The sequence below is a fragment of the Anguilla rostrata genome, chromosome 1 (genome assembly GCF_018555375.3).
Source record: "Anguilla rostrata isolate EN2019 chromosome 1, ASM1855537v3, whole genome shotgun sequence".
Classification (NCBI taxonomy): Eukaryota; Metazoa; Chordata; class Actinopteri; order Anguilliformes; family Anguillidae; genus Anguilla; species Anguilla rostrata.
In genome coordinates, this window is record NC_057933.1 from 44,461,060 (window position 1) to 44,484,770 (window position 23,711).

Below are 23,711 nucleotides of genomic sequence, written 5' to 3' on the forward strand. Positions count from 1 at the left end.
TTGCATCCATGTTCCACCCCTTTTCCTGAGTAACCTGATGTTCTGTACTTGTTTACAAGCTGAATTTAATAATAAATAAATAAATAAACAGAATAAATTGAGGCAGTTTCAAATTCATAGTTCAAATTTCAAATATATTAATTCTCACATTTTAAATTCAAATATTTTTGAACCTTATTTTCTTCCATAGAAGTGCTGCTCACACCTTTTGCTTTTTCATTTTTCACACTGCATATCCTGTCCATATATGACCTAGAATAGAGACTCTTTCCCGGGACAGTCCTCTCCTCATCAGTCAGGCATTCCTCTGTAGTTATTCTTCTTGTGTCTCCATGACAACACGGACTTGGCCTACACCCTGGCTTTGGCTAGCCTATGTGCAACTGACACACCCAAGCTGACTGTGTGCAGCATTTCCCAGAACTTCCAAGGACAAAAACTCCCAAAGAGGGACAGGCCTGTTTGGCAAAAACCACATAATGGTCATTTGAGCTCATGGTGTGGGCTTTTTTTCCTTATCCAGAACTGGAGACACTAGTACCATAGTGGCATGAGTCTGTAAATACTGAGCACTGTACAGGGTATATTGACAACCTGTATCAAACAAGGCCATGACACCAGACCAAAGGGATTGCAAGTGGCATTAACAGGGACACTTGCAGCTTGTAATAGTGTGGCCCTCCTTCTATGCTTCTTCCACAATTGAAGCAGAACAGAATTTTCTCTGAATCTCCGGATCTATTTGCTTACTTCACTGTGAGTCACTCCCAACAGACAGTGATTCAGTGTGTATGAGTCAGCTTTCTGATGAGCAGAAGAGAGATGCAATCTCTTCAGCCTTCCTCTCGGGCCCCCCAACTGCAAACACCTCTCAGGGAGAACGGGATCAGAGCACATTCTTTTTTTTTTCACTAAGCATTAAACAGATGGCAATTAGTCACAGTTGTGACAGGTCTAATTAATCTAAACAGATAGGCAGTAGGCTGAATTTGTCACTCTGTCATTCTTGTGCCCTGGACATTTCACTACAGATAAAGCCAGTATTTAACAGCACGCTAACAGCTATGGAAGCAATGTGTTGGATGTCCTACTTTGCTTACAGGCCTAAAGTGACAGCACATTCAGAGGTCTTTAGTGGAGGGGCTCCCAACTTTTTGACATAGTTTTGAGCAACTATTTTCTGTGACTCATCCACCCCATTATTAAAAACGTAGATCTATATGTTCCAATATGGAATAAAAATGTTTGCAGTGTTGGGGTACAATTTGCCCAATGGCGAAAGTTTTAACTTGTATTGACCCTCAATCAATACAACTCAATATACATTTTTCTGAAACATGCAAGCAAACATTCAAAAGCAAAAATATATTCTCTGTAACAAACGTACGCAATAAACTTACAAAACTTAATATATGGAGTGTAATATATGTACATTAATTATTTTTTTTGTATGCCGCATACAAATTTATTTTTTATTTTGATGTCCATGGGAATTAGTCTGTGTATCAGAAAGGGTTTTAGCCTGGCTACGCAACCTTGGATCTCAAGGTAAGAGCACCCAGGAAAACATTTTGGATCTTCCATCGGGCACACAGGCATGTGCAACAGAGACAAGAAAAAACTCTGAATTGTTCAGACAACATGTATAATAGTACCAAAACACACATACTGTTACATTTTCCTCACACAATACTTATTTTACTTTGTTCTTTTTGTGGTTTGATGACACTACTCACTTTCCAAAAATGTGTATTCCGTCATGCAAGGTAAAACCAACCATAGTTTGGGTATGTCAATACAGCAGTAAAAACACTGCTGCTAATTTTTCAACATTATTCTACTATCAATATCTGTGACTAAATATGGAATGCATATTTTATATTTTTTTTATTTATCAATTTTATATCAATTGATTGATAACTGGTGAAGAGGACAGTCCACGCTTTCCAACAGTATATGGCATGTTTTATTTTAAGTTTATTACAAAGAGAGAGACCCACTTATCTGCGTGAGAGGTTGCTTCAGTACAGCATTGTGCAGTCAACTGTAACATTAGTAGTGCAGTAATATACAAGCACTCGTTGGGTTGTCATGACTTGTCATTTCACAAGTCTCGGTGGTGCTCACATTTGGAATTCTAAAGCCTTAAATAGAATAAATGGGTGAGGATTGTGCAAAAGGGTTAAGCATACATACTTACTAAAAGCAGTTGAATGGATCCACCTGGTACTTCTTCCTTATTGGAAGGCCTCACCCCAGTTCCTCTAGCCGAGTCATGATCACACAGCAGCGTCTCAGCTACCATTGTTGATCAGGGAGTGAAGACAAGCATGTCTGTGACACGAGCCATATTTTTAAAAATGTATTACTATTTTTCACTTGCTGTCAAGTTTCTTCTGGATCTGCTCCAGAACTGCTTTCCCCATCCCCCGCGTACACAGCCAGTTATATTGACAATGACATTAGCTGGTGCACTCCCCTCACTCCTGTGACACTGAGTGACCCGAGTGACTGAGGCTGCTAGCATGGCCAAAGTCGGTATGTCCACTTGATGAATGATTGATTTCTCTCAGTTGGAGTATTACATAAAGCCGATTGGCAGGGATTTTAAGCAAAACCCCCTAACTTGTTCCCCTGATGGGTCTACACTTATATCTGATACTCATAGTTGGTGCTCTAGCAAGTTGAAGACACTCTCATATTCAACTGCACTGTGCCTGCTGTGGCAATATCACCTTGTGACGTTATGTTGTTTATAGAACTTCAGTTTAGCTGCAGAAAAGTGAAATATTACAGAACAGAGAGACAGGACCTAGGATGTGTTTCACATAGCCAATATGCAAATTTTAACATAGATCAACTGTATTTGTAGAGTGGGCAAAGAAAATTGCAGAATGCATATCAGAATGTGAAACTCAAATACAAATATGTTTGCCATAAAAAACCATGCAACAATGCAATCTCTTTGGGCAAAATAGATTAGAAATCATACTGGCCAACCACCCAGCCATGAGGGACTGAAATTGGGTTTCTGGAGCTATGAACCCTCATCCTGGTGAGTTTAGTGCCGTCCTCCGGGTCTTAAGTTCATGCTGCCCACCTCTTCTCCCTTCCATGTTGCATACACCCACCTCTTCTCCCTCCCATGTTGCATACACCCACCTCTTCTCCCTCCCATGTTGCATACACCCACCTCTTCTCACAATGTGTGCCATACAGTTTACAGGCCTATGTTGCTTAGCAATTTTTAAATCTCAAGATCTCAATGACCGTTTAATTTTATGCATGTGCCCAATTAAAAGCTTTGCGGTCAAGAGGTTAATATCAGACTCAGATGGTGTGTTAACGTAGGATTCTGCATTTTTGACACAGATAAGAGCCAAAATCACACCACATTCTATAAATGCAGATATTGGTCTTACTTTTTGATTGTTTATTGATCATATTTACACAGCTGTTGTTCATTATCAATGTCTTTTTGGCTAACAAAGCTAACAGCAAACAGTGTGAGATGTGGGTATAAAAATTGGGAGAGCTTGAGCCACTCAAATTATCATGTAATTCGTGGTGTGTAGCTCAGCAGGCCTGGGTCTACAACTAACCCTTTAATGTGAACTAGCCCTTTACGAAACGCATATGGATTACGGTAATCTGACATTTTGCAGTATGACCACCCAGCACTGCCACTTTGCTATATAAATAAAATGCAATTATTCAAGACACATAGCTGTAGCCCAATCCAAACTATAACAGGCTGGCTCCATTAGAAACCCAACACAAATTTGCTTGAAAAGCACGATCTACTCTCCACTCATTAGACGGACATCCAATGAGCCTTCATATCCAAAATCATCAGCAATCTCCTATAATTTCAGCTCCTGAGCTCTGTTGCTCTTGATAGAATGTATCCTATAGACAGTCCATTCAGTCTCTGAATGTGTTTATAAAGCATTTTGATACGCCTAGTTGAATAGCTGGCACTCTTCTTTGCCGTCTTCCTCAGCTGGCAAGCAGACCTTAAAATATGACTGCCAAAACTAGCTAACAGGTATGACAATTAGACACTTGGACAAGCATAGACATATTTCCCAGCAATCTTTGCATATCAGGAATTAACATTAGTATGAAAGAAATTACCACAAATAATTTCATTGAACAATTTAAACAATGTTTTCTGTAGAACGGGCATATAGGTTAAGTTTTACATGATCACAGACTGTAGTACAACAAAAGCGTATTAACCACGATCGAGAGGTGTGCTTATTGAATGATATATAAAGCGGACAGCACTCATAGACCTCTAATGTGTTTTCCAATGCGTAACAAGTGACTCGTATGTAACAGTTGGCGCGTGAACGTATTTTTTTCATGCAGGGCAAGTTATCGGTGAAGTTTGGGGCCCCACTAGTTCTGACCCCGTTGCAAACGTCCACCTCTTTTGCCTTCCATATTGTACACAGCTGCTTTTCCCTTGCATACTGTATACACACCTATTATTAATCAATAACACCAATTTAAGTGGACTGTATGAATGACTGCAGCAGATTTGAAAGGTTTTTTAGGCTCTGGCCCTGGCATGTGAATGAGCCTAAGCACAGTCAAGCCATTCCATTGCAAAACTGCAGGAAATAAAAATATGAGCCATCATTACAGGCATTTAGCAGACACTCTTATCCAGAGCGACTTACACAACTTTTACATAGCATCCATTTATACAGCTGGATATATACTGAAGCAATTCCACTTAAGTACCTTGCTCAAGGGTACAACGGCAGTGTCCTTACCCGGGAATCGAACCTGAGACCTTTCGGTTACAAGCCCAGTTCCTTACCCACTGTGCTACACTCCGACCATCAAACTTGTCCCATCGCTCGAGCATTCAAGCAAATGAGAGCATGACCCATTAAAATGAACAAGGCAGATACGAGGCTGATGTGAGGAGCAGAACAAGCAAGGACAACGCTTCAGCACCAGTGGATTTGGACCAGACAACTCAGCTGGAAAATCAGGAGGCAAATGATCAGGGCAGCTGAAGAGAAGGGATTTGGCAGTAAACGAATACCTAGGTATGAGATCAGTAATTAACTAAATGCTAAGGTTTACTGCAGTTTACAGGGGTGTAAATTATTTGAATAGACAAGACTGGAGAGGCTTTTTATAAAAAAGCAAGTTTGGTAACTAGCTGGGTAAGTTACGAAGCTAATGTTAGCTATCTTAATTTTATAGGGATGGTTATTTGGCAAAGAATAACTTCTACCATCTTATTTTAAATGCGATCAAAACTAGGTCTCGTAAGAAGACTAGGGGGGGAATTTTTTTTTAGCAAGAGGCATGTTGCATGATGGTAGATTGTATATAGACCAAAAATGGTACCAAAATGAAGGCTAACTCCAGCTTCCTGCCCTGGCTCCCCTAGGTCTGCATTTACACACCGAGGACGTCAAAAACGCTGCAGGCCAACGGCAGGAAGTCGCACAAGATTCAGTTCTGCTTTGCTCAAACTGACATTTTCAGAGGAGGAAGCAAGTTCAGAAAATCCTCAACAGAGCTGTGCCTAAAATCGATAAAGTGACTTGCAAATTGTGTGTTCTGGACTGATAAAACGCATCAAAAAAGACAGCATACATTAAATTATTATTATTTTTATTTCCACTTACATGAAATTACATTTTCCCTCCAAATAACAGTTATGCTTGGGTGTTCTGTATGAAAATCTCAAAGACATGAAACAAAGCTAGCCAGCATCACAGCAGTCTTCCGTAACGTCCCCATTAACTACTACTTAGCCACATGCATTTTAGGCAAGTATCAAAAGAAAATAAAATAACAAACCCTTAAGTTGGAAATAGCAATTACTAGATAAGCACGTGGGAAAACTCCCACTGCTCTGATCAATATACAAGATTATAGTTACAGTCTCAAGCCTTTTTTGAATGGTTGCTTTGTTCTTAGGGTTTCTATACCTCGTACTTCTGCTGCACAGGAAAATAAAAATGACTTGTGGGTACCCCAAGGTGAGAAATTGCGTTGAGCAGACAGCAAATGGAATGTTACCTTTCTTGCCCGTATCTGCCGTTTGACGTTTGGTTTAGATGCCCGTAGCCACTCTGCTAGCGGCAGATTTAAACCTGCAGCTGTGAACCCGGGACGGGCCCATGTTGGCTGCGCCGTGAACTACAGACGTCAAGAAGAATGCCAAACACTTCAAGATGACTTACATATGCTGAACATACATAGTGTATATGTATATATACACACGCATACATATACATATATATATTATATATATATATATATATATAAAAAAAAAACTAAACTACACTTGCCACTTCTGCATGTGTGGAGAACCTGCCCTCCCCTTGCCCCCAACTCTCCACATTTTTTTTTTTTTGTGTTGTTGCAAGGCCCCCATTGGTCCTCACATGAAAATGACAAACTGACACACCCTAACCCATGTACCATCATCCCCCACCCCCACCGCTCCCCCAAAAGAAACTAAAAATAACTAGGAAAGGAAGAGGTGACATGGTGGTGAGAGAATTAAGAGGGACAGAGACAGAGAGAAAGAGGGAGAGAAAAAGAAAGAGGGGGGGAGAGAGAGAGAGACAGAGAGAGAGAGAGATAGAGAGAGAGAATGAGGCAGGAATAATGAGGTGGTCTCAGTGTTGGTGAGCTTTGATGACAGGCTGATTGGAGACGAGGCCTCAGTTCTCTCGACCCTCTTCAGTGTCCTCGCCGTCACCCTGGTTGTCTGAGGTCCACAGCTGCAGGCAGAGAAGGGGAGGGGGGGATGACATCACCTCTCTGTTGCTCAGATTGGGGGAGGGGTTGGGGCCTGGAAATCCCCACATATGTCAAATCCTGACTATAAATAACTGCGGGAATGGAAAACATCTCCCCCTTAAGTCTGTTCTTCCTGGAGAGCAGAAGCAAAACTGCGCAAGGCCTTTCCGAGCGGCCCGCGCCGCACTGCATATACTCACTGTCAAATTGTCTCTCAGTAGCTGCATGATCAACGTGCTGTCTTTGTAGGAGTCTTCGTTCAGTGTATCGAGTTCTGCGATCGCGTCATCGAAGGCCTGAATGATTGGAAGGGGGGCGGGGGTGGAGACGGGAGAGAGAAAAGGTGAGGAACGCGTACAGCTAGCTCACGGGTCACAGCCGGAGCGTTCTGACGGGCGCTCTGGCCCCCCCCCTCGCGGGACGCGTACCGTTTTGGCGAGCTGGCAGGCCTGCTCGGGCGAGTTGAGGATCTCGTAGTAGAAGACGGAGTAGTTGAGGGCCAGGCCGAGGCGGATGGGGTGCGTGGGCTGCATGTCGCTCTTGCTGATCTCGAAGGCGTCTTTGTAGGCCTCCTGCGAGGTGGTGATGGTGGCTGAGGAGGAGAGGGGAGAGGCGGGGGGGAAGGAGATGCTCAACACGCTGACAGTACGCAGTGTCCCCGCCCGCATTATCATTGAGAAACGGGGAGCGGGGCCCAGCACCCCAAACCCTCTGCTGAGGCTGCTTTAGCACCAACGTCTGGCGACATGCAAATCACAACCATGTGCTCCGAGGATTTAAGGCGCTACAAGATTTAGCCACGTAGTGCAGCCTTCTGTGAACTGAGACACACAGGAGCCGGGAGGCTTGCACGTTCAGCGTGGCGAACAGCAGCGCTCGTGGACTGCAGGACTCGCCTCTTTCGGGCCCTTCCAGGGGTCTGTTTAAAACGAGCGAAAAATGAAAAATAACGAAAAGGCTGCATTCCTCCAATTCCCAACGAGACAGACGCTGGCAGCCTCATAGAGAACATGGAGGAACAGATACAAACTAACGAACAGGAAGCATACACAGGACCGGTACTTAACATGGGAGGGTTCATTTTTTTGGAGCGCGAGAGCGTGGAGTCACTCCTTCATGGTCTGGTGTGATGAGGTGAGCGGCCGTCTCCTCCGTTTCCTACAGCGAAGCGGCACAATGGCCCGACTGTTCTGCACAAAGGGAACTCTCTCCGTTTCCCGCTGCCTCAGTATCTCTCTCTCTCTCCATGAAGCCACTGTCCCTCGCCCCGCTGCTGAAGGAAAGTGACTAACGCTGGAGAGCTACCCGCAAGCCTGTCTCGTCATGTGCCGTCAGAGGGACAACTCACGTAAAATTACCCAGATAACCGGCCGGTAATCACTAAAACAAGGCTGCAGTACGATGTTTGTGCGAATGCTAACAGTGACGTAAAAGGGGCAAGCGTGTGACGGCCATACCGAGATGGGAAACTACCGGTAAACTCCACGACTGGAGAGAAGGCCAAGACATTTCCTGGCGTAGGCTACTTCTCAGTGAAGGCCAGTTTAAACCTGTGGGGAAGTTTCATTATGACTTGCTCTTTGCAAGTCTCAGTACCCCTGGAAACAAGAATAATGGCCTCTTAACAGGCACAGCAAACAGCTCAATTGGAAAAATGAGCAGCTACAAAACCAACAGGTTACAAGGTTTTGTTTGGAGGGGCATAGTCTGGGCCATGATGTACAACTTTCCCCTTCACTTTCATTGACAAAAGAGACTATGTACATCCCAGTCAGCTTCAACTGGACTCACATTAGACCAAACATCTCCCTGTTCAAGGGGGATTCAGATAATGGAACTGGCCCAATATCTTCTTTCTGTGCCCATACGTTGATGGGTGTGACTGCAACAGCCAATGGCGGTTCTTCCTTTTTCGCTTAAAGTTATGAATGGGGCGTCTGCGCGGCGAGAGGAAGTACAGTGCCCTTCACTTTACGCAATACAGTATTTCACAACGGAGGAGGCGCATTTAAAGCGACACGCACGCGTTATGCAACGCAGGACCTAGAGAGTGAGGCGTCTGAAAGGACAGCAGACAGCGACGTGCTTCAGTGGCGCAACGCGTGTAATCATTACACTGCCAGTGCTACTGGATTCTCAAAGAAAGGCAGACCGAGTCTGAAGGAATCTTCTGGCCCCAGAACAGCAGTCGCAGGGACTCCGCCAGACTGGAGACTCGAGCAGGCACAGGCAAGATCGCGATCTGACGCCCAGCTTTAGCTCAGCCTGCGGAGGACGTCAGCCACGGTAATGTCAAACCACGACGCCCGCACCCCGACAGACAGACAGCCCGCGCGCTCCAGGATGTGACGGCGGAAACTGGGCGTCCTCGTCTCGGCCCTGACGCGCCATATAGACATCTGGACCGTGTGTAAAAAAAGAAAATGGAAGTGGACAATGGCGGTAAACCAAACGTCTGGCTGCTAAAATGGGCCTGTCCTGCTCGCGCTTGCCTTCACAAGTTCACCTACGAAAGAACGCTGCTAACCGATAGCGGGTGATTGGTCAAAAGCTTACAAGATTAATCAGCTGCAACCTCGCCACTGATACATATATGGGACAACAAGCCCAGCTACATCATGGACATCAGCACAGCGGGGAGATGATGTTAGGAACAGTGCTAAGCAGGCCGCTGGAAACTCCACAGACATGGCGGTAATCACGATCTACCAGGAGTTCAGGTTCCAAATGGCTCACATAGAACAAATCCAACTACAGATATTCTTACAGACTCAACAAAATAAGATCCCTCTAATGGGATCCTTCACGTAACTCGGTCACTAGGCAACACAAAATCGATTCCTGAAACCGGCCACGCGTCGTATTCATTTTGCATTCATTCTGCATTCATATTCATTCATTTTGCATTCATATTCATTCATTTTGTGACTGTTCTGAAGTTGAGGACTGCATCATTACCTACACAGCAAAAGGAGAAACACCACCGCCCACTGAAGATCTGAACAATCCAAGAGATATCTAGTCATATTATTTTATTTCTTCACTGCATAAAATGATTTGATATCTATGACATGGATGAAAAAAATACCTCTGAAGAGTGCTACCCTCCAAAGGGAACCCCAAAAAACCTAAATAGTGCTTTTGAGAGAAGCCAGAGCTTGTGAGCAACACTGCCTTCAATGATGCGACTACGTAATGCCACATCTGATTAAACCTCGTGCTGAAGGTAGGCGAGCAGAACGAATGCACGCTCAGACAGGCCCAGGTCAGAGGGAGTGGATGCCTGACCTCTGGAACATGGGTAAAGCCACAGCGTTAGTGTTGTGCGCATCTGGGTGGAACTAGCAGTTTCCGTAAAAAAAAAAAAAAAGAAAGAACCATTTTGGTGAAATTCCCAACCAGCAGGGGGCGACTGGGGTCCCGTTCGCCTGCTTGCGTGGGCGGGCGTGCCTGGACCTGCTCGGCCGGTGGAACGGGGCCCTGGGAGCACGCCCCTGCAGCGAGGCAGGGGCTCTCCTCCCCACTACAGGCGTTACAGGCACATCGCACGCAGACACGCCCAGCGCACGCCCATTCCAACTACCACCACTGCCCAACCACTGGGGCCCAAAGACCCTCCGTGCTGAACCCGACCTGCCCCGTTATCCGCATCCGCCCATAAAAGCACTGCAGAGCCGGATTATGGCTCCCCGTCCAGCACCCCCCACCCCTCCTCATTCCCTCAGAACACGGTGGGGGGTGGGCTTACCGGTCTTCTCATCCCCCACTGCCACCTCGGCTAAGTAGCGGTAGTAATCCCCTTTCATTTTCAAGTAGAACACCTTGCTTTCAGGTGGGGTGGCTCTTGGGATAAGGTACTTGTCCAGAAGACTCTGAGGGGAAAGGATAAGAAAAAAGACAGGAGACAAAATATTAGAAAACAAGTAGAATGTAACACTTTACACACACATAGGCAAAAACATCCACCACATGGTTATTACAACTAAGTCTACGGTTATTTTATGTTTTTTTTGCAACCCAATATAAAGAAAACAAAACGGCAACAAATAACCAGTAAGCATGTTCAATTCAAAGGCACAAACCAATGCAAGAAACCTGTGTGACCACATGAGCTTTACAGAATCTGTGGATTTTACGGCACTGATGACAGCACTACGGCAACAGTCTTCCCTCTTGGCAATGGGACCCAACTATAACTGCAGAGTTAGGTACGCATTCTTTAATCATAACCTCATGTAGAGTGAACGGTAATGTTTACAGCATGAGAGGGATCGTAATGGGTGCTGTGATGAAGACGTGGACTTATAAAATAATGGTAAAACCAACAGACTTTTAGCAACTCTCTTAGTTTTTCTCGAGCACAGTGCTGCAAAGGTACGTGTACTGCAGATTCACAAAGTTTGTACGCATTTACACAAGTCAAATTCCAGAGGTGAAAACGCTCACTCTGGATTCAGTGGCTTGTTAAAACAGGGTGGCCTCCACTGAACATCTCTTACACAGTCACACACACAAGAGCCCAAGTGTTACGGGCAAGCAGATGCTTTTGGGATGGGGGGGGGAGGGGATGCCAGGAATTTTGCACAATACTTTTCAGAGCATTTCCTCCTTGCAGAAGCTGAATTACAGACGTCTTCTATTTATGGTGTGAAAGTTAGCGCGAGCACAAGCGCACGTGCGTTGGGTACCCCAGCACAGGTCCCAACCGAACTCCGGACTGACGCCCGCCGCTGACGCGGGTCGGCAAGCGGCTCCCCGGTGCCCTCGTCGCCCAGAGAACGCCGCGCCTCCAAGTCTCAAAGCCTGCAGAAACCGAACCGAAGCTCTGATCTGACCCGACGACCGCGAAGCCGGTAGGCAGGCCGCCCTGTTAACAAGGATGGGGAAACGCTAACCCGCCAAGCGGTGATGTTGGGTCCGTGAAGACAAATGCCTGCACAGGGTGCCACCACTTCTCAAACGAGTCACCCTGTAGCCACAGAAACCCCAGGGCAGCCATCTTTTCAAGTAGACATCATGCAGTATACAACCGTAGCCTAGCTCTACGTCTGCGCTCATCAACTGACACACGACGCTGTAGGAATGATCCAGACACGCGCGGGTTCTCACGGCCGCGCCCAACCGGATCCGTGTGACAGCTCAGCACGGAAACATGCCTCAATTTCAAAAGAAAGCGGTTGCGTTATGAGCGGTGTAAAAATAGATAGAACAGTAAAAATAAAGACGCTTCCTGGACGCGCTTCACTGCTGCGACATCGCTGCACCCTGTGACCCATGTCCTCCGGCACGCCGCGTTAGCACAGCCGCACTCTGCGCCTGGCGTTCGGCTGCGCGGTGACCCTCGGGGCAGAACTGCGTTCGAAGGCTGCGCTCGGGGCGAAAGTGACTCATTCACAGGCCTTCCCATTTTTCACTCAACACGCTCTAAGGACCCACGCAACTGACAGCATTTCCCCCACGGCATTCCCGAGAAGCAGGTACGCCGTTTCGACAAAGCGAACGTGGAAACGGCGACGCCCAGAAAACGTCTCGGCGCATCACCACCTCCCTCCGCGTCTGGGAGTTACAGGTCGGCGATACTGCTGAGTGAGCTGGCACAGCAGCGCTCTACCTTTGGGTCTGCACTCCCAAGCAACTGCATCAAATGTTAATGCCTTTATTTCCCTCTGACACGCGTGCCATGTTTCGACCGAGGGTTCGGCCCCTGTCTCAGCTCTACGGTCCACGCCGCGGGAGGGAGATGACGGCAGGCCAATAAGGGCAGCTACCAGACGGGACTACGCGGCGGCGTTCGGGAGGAGCAAATCCGGTCGAACCGCGTTCTCGGTCAGAGCCGACCCTGGAACGCCCGGCCTAGTGAAATAAAAGACCGTAACATGCATTCCACTTTTAAGCATGGACTCGGCACAAAACAGTCGTGCAACCTGAAATAGTCTCGAAAGACCTACGGCACTGCATTATATTCGCCCTACTTGCATACAGCTGTCATTAGTGTGAACATTTATTTTAATTACTTTACATACTTATGTAACACGTCAGTCTGATGATGTAACATCTGTGTTTGCCTGTCCAGGGACTACGGGCGAAAATGAGCTCGATAGCTGACTCTGGCATGCTGACATGACTGAACACTTAGTAGATCAAAATACAAATTGTTTAAAAAATTTCATGATTTATGTATTTAAAAAAAAAAACATTTTCTTATAGTTGGACTAGATGAACACACGTAACCCCAGTCACAAAACCGCATGCAGAATGTAGCTACTGAATGTACAGTACAGGTACAAGAGCACTGTTCTAAGGTCAGGGCTATATTTACAGAGTGGATTGTGAGAACTGCACATTTCTGGCAATCCTGCATATTAGTTCAGCGTAAAGCAGAAAAATCAAGCAGCGTGTGTATTAGGGGATGGCATCTGCCCAACAGACAAAATATCTCAAAAATGAATAAATACATAAAAATAAAACCAAAAGGAGTTTTGTAAAATCCCACCTCATTTGTTTAATATGGGGGGGAAGAGACGGCTCCCTCCCACAAAATGTAAATTCCAGCTCAGACTGTACTAATCCAGAGGACAGGCCAGCCAGCAGCTGCTGCGTGGGGCACAGCTGAGAGGGCATGCATAGGGGGCGGAGCTGGGACTCTCGGTTTGTGCAATCGGAAGGGTGGGGGTTGGAACACAAAGCGCTGACAGAGGTAGCCCCTCCCCCTCTGGGTCGAGTCGAGAGAGAAGGGCCCCACACAGCAGCGCCTTGGGGAGCGGGCGTGACCTCCCCCTCTCGTCTCTCCTCTCCGGGGACGGCGGGTCAGCAGCCCAGAACGGTGGCTCATCTGCTGTCATTATGGGATTATGACCCTATGACTCAGCCCGCCGGATAATGCACCTCCACCGCCGCCGCCGCTCGCCGCGCTCCAGCGAAAACCGAGCCCGAGCGCAGCCAGACCGGGCCCGGGGGGGGTCCGGCTACAGCCGCCCCGCCCCGGCCCATGCACTTACTCCCCCCACAGCGGTTTCGACGTCTTCCTTTTGTCGTTTCCTGTCAACCAACGGCACGCGTTCAAAGCTCGAGTGTGGCTGCGTTTTTTTGTTTCCAGTCAGACGCTGGTCTGTCTGAGCGGTCGGACTGACGCTTAAACTGTGCACGTAAATGACAGGCTCGGATGTCCACGTAGTTACATATTCACACAAACGCACTCTTTTTTTCAGCTGGACTCAGAAGACAGGTCTTTCAGGCACACTGAACACACACTTTGTGCAAGCAAGCCCTGCGGTGTTGAAATGGCTCTCCCCTGCGCTGCTCGACGCCTGTGTGACCATGAGTCCGGGGAGCTTTATCTCAGACATCTGAAATCCGCAGCAGAGAAGCTAGCTGAGAAACCCGTCTTAAACATCCAATGAATTTTGCTCGCCATTTATTTTGAGTAACACAGGAAACATTAAACTTGTGCAGGAATGCATTCATTGTGACCAGTTCACCAATGAAAGCATCAAGCATTCTTGGTGTCCAAGCGTTTGCCAACAACCTTGCTGCTCGACGCACACAGTGGAATAGTTAGCATGCCTAGCTTATACCCGCCCATTGTTCAGAAAACAATCAAGTCACCAGATTTTGAGATAAATAATCTTAGTCTGTCAACCACGCCTGTTGTGAGAGAGACCTCCATAATGTTTGGGACATACATTTTTTCTTGATTAGACTCCGTACTCCACAATTTTAGATTTGTAATCAAACAATTCACATGCGGTTAAAGTGCAGATTCTTACTTTATCATCTCAAGGGTATTTTTATATATTTTGGTTTCACCATTACCGCACTTTTTACACTTATAAAAAGCTGAGAATCTGCAATTTAACCACATGAAAAAATCTCTATGGCTTTGTTCCAAACTTGGTTTTGTTTCTTGCATAACACAGCTCAAATTATACTACAGTCTGCGGATGCCTGGCACTTCGGCCTTAATGGCCTTTTAAAAATAACTCCCCGTGGGTCAATTTCCTCTGGAAACTTGATAAATCAAGACCTTTAACCAAAAAGCCCCAAATTAACGATCAATAGTATAACCGCTTTCAGAACATTCCTGAAATAATGACATTTCAGACTCTTATAATACCATCCTACACTGGGACTACTGCTATTTATTGAGGGTGTGGCAGATATTTTCGCGCTGCTGGCCATATTCAAAGTTTGACCTTGAACTTAAACGTTAAAATCAACAATTTTAGAACAATAATGTAACAGCAAGGGTAACAACACAGAAATAAAGCCCACATAACCTGAAAACCTACTGCCATAGTTAGTAGCCTTGCCCTTAAAATGACAGAATTTCAGGTCTGGAAAACTAGCCAAGCTGATACTCCTAATTTATCCATTTTATTCTGTTCCGAGTTCTGTTTTTTGTTCTATCATTTATCATATAGCCTTTTAATCAAGGGGAAAAAAAATAAAACGCTGGCATTGGTCACAGCCTCAGAAATTCATGCTGGTCATTCCTGATTCCCCTCATCAACCAACCATTTCTGATGTGAACCACCAACTTAGTGAAAGTGCACACAGCAGTGAACGCAGGCAGACACCTGAAAGATCAGCTAACAGGGGTTCTGTACACATTTTCCAGGGAGAAAGAACTAATTTTCCCTTGCCTTTTCGGTTTTTGAAAGGCTGCACTTTATTATGGTGCACCAGGTTTTGCCCCCTGCAGTTGCCATGCAACATCTATCCGATTAACCCAGCAAGGCTTCATTTTAACTGCACCTCCTGCTGGGTACACCCCTTCTCAGGAGAGATTTGCAATTCTCCAGCCACAGAAATCCCTGTACCATCCTGAATAAGTACTGCCAATTCTGATATGGATCCAAAATATGGGGAGAGCAGGAAGGGGGAGGAGAAAAAAAAAAAGACAATTGTAGCTATCATTATCCATGATACAGGTTTGAATAAGGCTTTCTATATCCAACACCCAGAGCACATTAATTCTGGTATTTCCTGTAATTCTGGCTGTTATGAATATATTTAAACATATTAAATAACCTGCACGCAGGTTTTAGTTGTGGGGAAAAGTGTAGACACCAAGAAAAAAATGGCAAGAGCTCTGGGATGTCCCTGCAAAGCTGTAGCACATGCCCGCGTGACAGCAGCGCAGAGAGATCTACCGCCTGGCCCCGCCTTCTTCTACTCCACCGGTACTCCCCTGGGATCATGCAAGATGACAGGGCCAGTCATTTATGGAAGTAGAAAAAATAGCTTAACAGTAATGACACTCTGCAAACCATAATAACGGTGACTCCACAATCTTGCTCCAAGACACTGGTGTGATGGAGGGGGTGGCCTCCTCTCTGAAGGGCTGCTCTTGGCTGATCTGCCAGGCCCACTCAATGCTCTGAGCTCTGCTGGACAGGACAGCAGGGTCCTCCGGGCGGCCCTGCGGCGCACACACGCGCAGCCGGCCTCCGCACGCGCTAGGCCCGAGGCGTTTCACGCTCGGCTCCGAGAATTACGCCCGCCCTGCCGGTCTGAGCCGGCCCCTCAGAGATAATTAAAAGCGCTCGGCCTGGAGTCAGGTTGCTCTGCGGCTGAAAACGTTGCTGTGGCTCGAGATGAGCTCTTAAGAACCCCCTTTTTGGTTAACCTGGGCAAGGCTTCGGCGAATCACAGTGCGGTACGGCTCGAGAGCTGCCCAGGGTGGGAGAAATGTAGCACCTCCCCCCCCCCTGCTTCCTCTGGCAGTTACTGGCAGTGGGCGGGGTCAGACGCTGGACCAATTCATTGAGGAGAAGATTACAACAGAAACATAAATGGAATGCCAGAACTGCAGCATTTCCTTTTTTAGTACAGAGGCTCTGCATTACCTCACAGCCAGGGGCACTGTGGGCCCCTCCACGGCTTTATCCGGCAGGAGCACGGGCCTCCGCTAAGCGCCAGCGCTCTATCCGTGGGCTTTGCGTGGCACGCAGTGCTCTGCCCAATGTCCCCCCACTTTTGGCGCCCAGACGCCTGCATACCCGTCCAGGCACTTCCCCTGGGGGCAGAGGCAGCCCTGACCTGGGATCCTCCCTCCTGAAGGACAGCCCTGACCTGGGATCCTCCCTCCTGAAGGACAGCCCTGACCTGGGATCCTCCCTCCTGAAGGACAGCCCTGACCTGGGATCCTCCCTCCTGAAGGACAGCCCTGACCTGGGATCCTCCCTCCTGAAGGACGCCCTGATCCTGGGATCTCCCTCCTGAAGGACAGCCCTGACCTGGGATCTCTCCTGAGACGCCTGACCTGGATCTTCCTCTGAAGGACAGCCCTGACCTGGGATCCTCCCTCCTGAAGGACAGCCCTGACCTGGGACCTCCCTCCTGAAGGACAGCCCTGACCTGGGATCCTCCCTCCTGAAGGACAGCCCTGACCTGGGATCCTCCTCCTGGCGCCTGACGGGATCCTCCTCTGAAGGACCCTGACCTGGGATCCTCCCTCCTGAAGGACAGCCCTAACCTGGGATCCCCCCTCCTGAAGGACAGCCCTGACCTGGGATCCTCCCTCCTGAAGGACAGCCCTGACCTGGGATCCTCCCTCCTGAAGGACAGCCCTCTCTGCACAGGGACACCTGAGTCAGGAGCATGCTAATGAGCCTGGCTGAAGGAAGGACCCAGAGCTCATGACAAGCGATTACAGCGAACGAGGCCAACTCATCTGGATTAGTGTCAAAACACTTCACCAACGGCAACAGGCCTGGAGAGCTGCAAGAATATCGATGGAAGAGTTCGACGTTTGTGGTTCGATGGCGGACCAAGAGCGATGCACATCTCTCTTCAAGTCAGGCAGTAGAGAATGAGAAATGAGGAACTCTGATAAGAGCAGGGGTTTCCCCAGATTTCTGAATAGCCAGTCAGGTGAGAAAAGCAGCCACCTAGGGATGTCGGTAGCAGGGAGACAAATTGTTCTGATGATATGATTTTGTTTGGCGTGGGTGGGGGAGGGTCCAAGGACCTGAACTGATTGCGCAGATTAACACATTCATCACACTGTTCAGACAGTAGCCATGCTGGACTCTACCTCCCCCGCCTCATGAAATTTAGTGATTGCTCCACCTAAAAGTATTCGCCATTTAGCTGCCAGCTGGCACATGGGTCACTCCATCAAAGAGTCACAGTGATTGGGTGAGAGGGCAGGTAAAGCACCACTGGTTGCAGTCACCGAGGAGTTCCCCAAGCACCAGTTCTAGCTATACAGCCAAATACAGACCTCTGTTTGGATGGCTACTTTTAGACATATTCTTAAGGTTTGCTAATAACGTAGTAATTCCATCTTCGAAAAAAAGTCTTCCCTGCTGCCAAAGCCCCAATCTGGCTGCTTTTCTCAACTGGCTGGCTACTACACACACTTATCTTGGTTTCGTAGACACAAACCAACTAACTAATTTTCAACATGCTTGATTTGTATCCCCAACCTACATTTTACAGATAGACAGGGAAACCAGGCTTTAATCAAAGACACAAGCTTCAAACAGGAAAAACTCCATTCATTGTTCCAACAAACCTTAAGGATGAGGGGGTAATGTCACAAATGCTCCCTCTATCTGACAGTAGAGGGTTCAACCATTTCCACACTGGGCAAATCTGAGTGTATAAATAATGGACTACACTTGCCATGAATTTGGTGTGCAGGAGTCTTATTCCTGAGCCCATATTCCCTGGGCTGAGTGATGAATGTCATTTTGGAGTTTTGTGAAGAGGGTTACAGCTACATGCTGTGTGTGTGGGAGTCCACACTGATTTTACTGGTGCCACCATTGTAACAAAATAAAATAAAAATAGATACACTATTCAAGTTTGACAATGTAGTCAACCAGTTAGCCAGCCAACCATTAATGAAATTCAGGTCAATACAAAACTAACCCCTTACTGGCTGAACAGCGATCAAGCTATCCGTAATCTCAAATTAAGCATGTTTCATTGCTTTGAACAGAAAACCAGAACAACTGGACATTTGGCCAGTTAGCCAATGGTATGTCCACTGTGCAACCATGCTAGTCGGCAATTTTTCAACCTCTGCCTAGCTCACCAGCACGTCCTTGCAGATCTCCTTCAGCTCCTTCTCGATCTTCTCCCGGTACTCCTTGGCCATCTGCTGCTTCTTCTCGTTGCCCTCGGTCTTCTGCTCGATGCTGGACACCACCCGCCAGGAGGAGCGCCGGGCGCCCACCACGTTCTTGTAGGCCACCGAGAGCAGGTTGCGCTCCTCGTTGGAGAGCTCGGCGCTGTCCTCCGTCACGGCCTTCATGGCGGCCGCCATGTCGTCGTAGCGCTCCGCCTGCTCGGCCAGCTTGGCCTTCTGCACCAGCATGCTCTTGTCCATGGCTGCTCAGTACTGAGGAGAGAGAGAGCGAGCACCGGTCAGCACACTGGACGCCCATACGCAGCGCTGTCACGTCCCCATCACCCAACCCTCTTACTCATTACAACGCAACTCCGGCAAAAATTCACATCATACACTATCCGAATGAAAAAAATCCAACTTCATGCATACACATTTCATTATATTAATACACCCTCCTCCACAATGTTAACTTATAGACTAGCAACACGCTTGGAATTCCTTAATTGCGATTTGTGCATGTAGTCAGTTTCAGGTGTTTCCAACAGGCACAGGTGAAAATGTGTTGCAAAAGAAATTGGATCCGACCATTGACCTCATTCTTTTGGAAGGTAAAATAACAGAGTTGAACTGGAGAAATAGAAGGAGAGTGTTAGCTGAGCTGAAAAATCACAAGAAGATACCCAACGGTACAGAGGCATCTCCAGCCTCCTCAAACTGGCCAAGTGCCAGGGAAACGTTCTCTGATCCTCTCACACACACAGTAGGCTAATTGTCTGCCAAGTTATTTTGTATGTATTGTATTAATTAAATCACAATAATTGTAAAACTGGATCAATAAAGTGCTTTTTAACAGGACATTTTCAATTTTGTACAAGTAATTTCCACCATTGGATGGACAATTGGCCCAAAAAATTAATGTCAAGCCCTGCTTAAGTAGATAGCTAAAAGTAACTCATTTCATAGTGGTTCTTACATAAAGTAAATGGATAAATAAAACCAGTCAAATTAATAAAAGGGAGAGTTGGTTGTCTGCAGCAGTAAAAACAAGACGAAAAATAACACTCAGTAACCGGTAGTGCTGGACACTCCCTGAAAGCAAACGACACACAAAAAAAGAGCAAACACCGCTAAGTGGGGAGATCACAACTGGCCAAGTGAAAATTTATGCTTTGTGAAGGTCTAAACAACATTTCTGCAGTTACACAAACAGAAGGTCTACACCCACAAGAACTTCAATGGCTGCTTCAGAAGCTGACAAAACGATTGTGCAAGTGCAAATTCCCCTTGCTGCTACCTCTTGATCTATAAACGACATGAAAAACCGCAATCAAGACATCCGCACATGCACTCACAGGACGTGTGAAGCAGAAATGGGTAAGAGCTCACTAAAATTTATAATGTTTCTGCCATCCATGCCTACTGGCATTAAAAATAGTGCATAAAAAATAAAACAAATACTCAATAAAAGAACACTTTCCATTTCAACCAGGCAATCTTGGAGTGGTTTCTGTGACTACAAAATATCTAAGAGTCTTGTCTTTACCCCAGGTTTGACTCTTGTTTTAATCTCCTAGCCAAGTCGGAAACGTGACTCAGTTTTGTCTACCAGTTTTGTCTGCAACAGTTTTACAATGAGGATTATGGACTGGGCCTTAGATCAGTTAACTTCAGAGTAAAACTAAAGGCAGGCACAATTAATCATTACCAGGTCCTTTGAGAGTGGGAAATGAGGGGTGGGAGACTTAACTTGGGCACAATTTGCTGATGCAAACCAGTTTATTTAAATCCATACTCCAAATGTTCTACTGGCCTGTTCAGTAGTATTAACTCAAGGGCAAAAAAACTACAAGCATGTTTTTAACAAGCAGAACAGCATTAGCCTACAAGATGTTTCTCCTCACAGCTGAAGACAGTGAAGCATTCTGAAATGCCCCCTCACCCCTGGCAAATTGACAATGACAGCCGTTTGTTTCCCAACAAACGTTCATCTGCCTAAACAGTGGAAAAGGTCATTCATACAAAGCTTCTTGAAATCAGGACTAAACATCTGCTTCCCACATTATGTGTTTCTTGTCAAACATTTATTGTTAAGTGACTCGCTAAAAACCAAGCTACTTTCTGTGAAACGTTTTTCAAACTTTGTACCTTGGAAAATTCAAATCTGCAAAAGTACATCATTAATGACCTGAAATTCACAAAACAGCTACTCTAATCTGTGCCATTTTGATGTTGTGTCAGAAAACTGCTGTAACATCCACCTTGCTACTACTATGGCTAAAATTCTGCAGACAGGGTCACATTATCCAAGCCACATGGACTACAGAAACCAGCCGAACTCCCTGTAACTTCGACTGCCATAAATCAATATCCACTTCGACTGTCTGGATCATGTAGGATGGCCCACGGGTTTTATGTCACTTTCCCTGACAGCACTGGTTTGCAATGCTCAGTCAGACCCTAATTTTCCAGCAGCGCTCTCGAAAACGTGAGACCCAAGTTACGCGCATCAACTACTGAACCCCAGTACATGGCATGCAGCGTTTGTCAAGACCAAATCACTAAAACACGAGTCCGCTGCACGTAATGACAAACGTGCCTGAATCGCCCTGGTGTACGTTTATACAGTTAGACAGCGCGCGATTTGATTCGGTAATGGTATGTCAAAATGCCCTGCCGGAAATGCACTTACGCATAGCTAATTGAAAATTCATAAAATCAGAGGGAATGACGAAACATTGTTAGCCGACAGCTGTAACAGCCACACTTGAACGCCAGATACCCCAAAGACACAGCAATATTAAATGACCGACCAAGACAATGCAAGATTTATATAACATTAAGAGTTACAATTCGATGTTGGCCAACTTCCGGGTTACCAATGAATGAGATAGTTTTCGAGACTAAAGTTTGCTAATTTAAGAAATTGGGCTGTAACGTTATTTAGTTGTATCTATCGTTTGAACAACTGGCTAGATACAACAAGCAAGATAAGACAGCTGGGTAATAAACAGCTAGCTAAAATTGCACAGATACGTCCATATGTTTACCCGTTTGTCCAATACCTGCACGTTCAAACAGAAATGGCCAACATTAGCTAGCTCACTGTGTTAAACTGACTGGTATCCACTCGCAGTCCAAACACTGCTATTATCGAAGTAGTTAGCCTAAGGTGGTGCTGCGAAAGGAAAAATGCGGATATGTTCTCGTTCCTCACCACACCCAGTCCCTTACCTATTGGGAGCACCAAGTTTCCTTAAATCGCTGCACATGATGGAAGTGTGTAGCTATTACCATATTCCCCACACAATCTAAAAGCTAGTCCACATAGATGCTAGCCGAAATAGCTAAGAAGCAACCCGGCTTAGCCATGTCATCAGTTGACTGCACGGGGCAGATCCGGAAATCACTATAGATTCTAACGTTACTAGAAACTCCCTGAATTAAGAGCCAGAATGTTTGGACAAACAACCATGGCCAAAAGTGAATAACTGATTTGTAGCCAACTAAGTTAGCTAGTATATTTATTTAAACAGCTCCAAATCGCTGTCGGGTTAAAAAAGCTATCTTTGCTAGCCAGCCATTCCCCTCGTGACCCGCTTTCTCAAAGGCGGCACAACGTTCAAATACAGTATACCAAGAACGTGTCATTACGTTGTTAGCTAGCGAGCCATCAACCGTATCTACTACACATTGCAAATGCAAAATGTACATACACCTATCAATCTCATTTCAATTAAGGATGCCAAATTGTTCGACATTTTACGACCAGTCTATGTAGCGAGCTAGCTGCTACCGTGCACGAACTCGCAAACTAGCTAGCAATAATATGGAGGCTGACCCGACCGAGCCCATTCTGAAAAGTATAGACGCAAACTCATTCGTCCTGGTCTTCTAATTCACAGCATCACTAAATTATGGTAAAACATCAAATGTAAAATTATGCAACCGTCCACATTAAACAAACTACTACTAAAACGAATTTGTGATTCTGCACTAGAAAAATTACTTTAAAACAGATTGAATGAGGCAAGCAATCTAGACAGCGTTAGCCAACATAGCTACATTCTGTTAAAATGGAGAGATGGTGCCGATCTTGTCCCGAAAAGATAGTGCAAGCTAGTTAGTCAACTTGCAAGACAACGTTAACCAGTTAACCTGGCTTTATGGCTAGTAACAACATTGCTAATCATCAGTCCGCGAATTAACAACATATAATACATTTTAACTAACGTACCCAGCGAGCTAAATATTAACACCTGGCTGTTGGGCTGGGCTGAAGAATAAATCAAGTTAGCGCTAGCTAGTTTCCAAGACAATTAACGTTAGTAACGTCCGTTAGCCGTAACGGAGTGAAAGCAGGTAACGTTAAGCGGCCAGCTAAGTAACGCTAGCTAGGTGACTACATTTCTAAATGAAACATTAAGAATTGACTTTATTACTACAGGAGACAAGAGATAACCAAAGCCATCGGTACAGCTGAACTATCTGGCTACACAAAGCTCCGAAACCAGCGCAACGCTTCATTGTTCTGCCTAACGCCTGTTAGCAAGCTAGCATGCTACATGGAACACACATCTCATCAGATCAAATTGTTCGCCTACATCCAACTCAACGATAGGAAAAACGATGTCATGCTAAATATCTCTGATATATATGCCGATATTATTTGTAATCCTTAGCTTACCTGAGTGTGTGAGACAATGGTGTTCTTGCTCTGGCTACACAGCTGATTCTCGCAGGCGGTCTGTCTCGGTCTAATCCACGGGGTTTCCCTCCAATCACACCAGCCCCAGGAGCAGAGACAGGGCAGGGAGTGGTGACGTCAAACGTTACCAGGGCAACCGTT

At 46.2% G+C, this 23,711-nt stretch overlaps 1 protein-coding gene across 1 annotated transcript; it reads right to left on the minus strand.

Annotated features, from left to right (window-relative positions):
- Window positions 1-5,626: 5,626 nt before the first annotated feature.
- On the minus strand, window positions 5,627-23,711 carry LOC135239869 (14-3-3 protein beta/alpha-like). Its single transcript, XM_064308859.1, has 6 exons — window positions 23,550-23,711; window positions 18,830-19,135; window positions 10,532-10,655; window positions 7,212-7,375; window positions 6,984-7,079; window positions 5,627-6,764 (listed from the first exon to the last, which is right to left on the minus strand). The coding sequence occupies exons 2-6, from the start codon at window positions 19,121-19,123 to the stop codon at window positions 6,705-6,707; spliced, it is 738 nt and encodes a 245-aa protein (XP_064164929.1). The 5' UTR covers window positions 19,124-19,135; window positions 23,550-23,711; the 3' UTR covers window positions 5,627-6,704.

Bases quoted from the DNA above. Each gene is read 5' to 3' on its own strand.
- LOC135239869 (XM_064308859.1), bottom strand. From the start codon at position 19,123: ATGGACAAGAGCATGCTGGTGCAGAAGGCCAAGCTGGCCGAGCAGGCG. The intron at 10,656-18,829 runs GTGAGCTAGGCA...CTTTCCCCTCAG, and splicing joins AGATCTGCAAGGACGTGCTG to AGTCTTCTGGACAAGTACCT. The intron at 6,765-6,983 runs GTGAGTATATGC...CTCTGCCTGCAG, and splicing joins TACTGAGAGACAATTTGACA to CTGTGGACCTCAGACAACCA.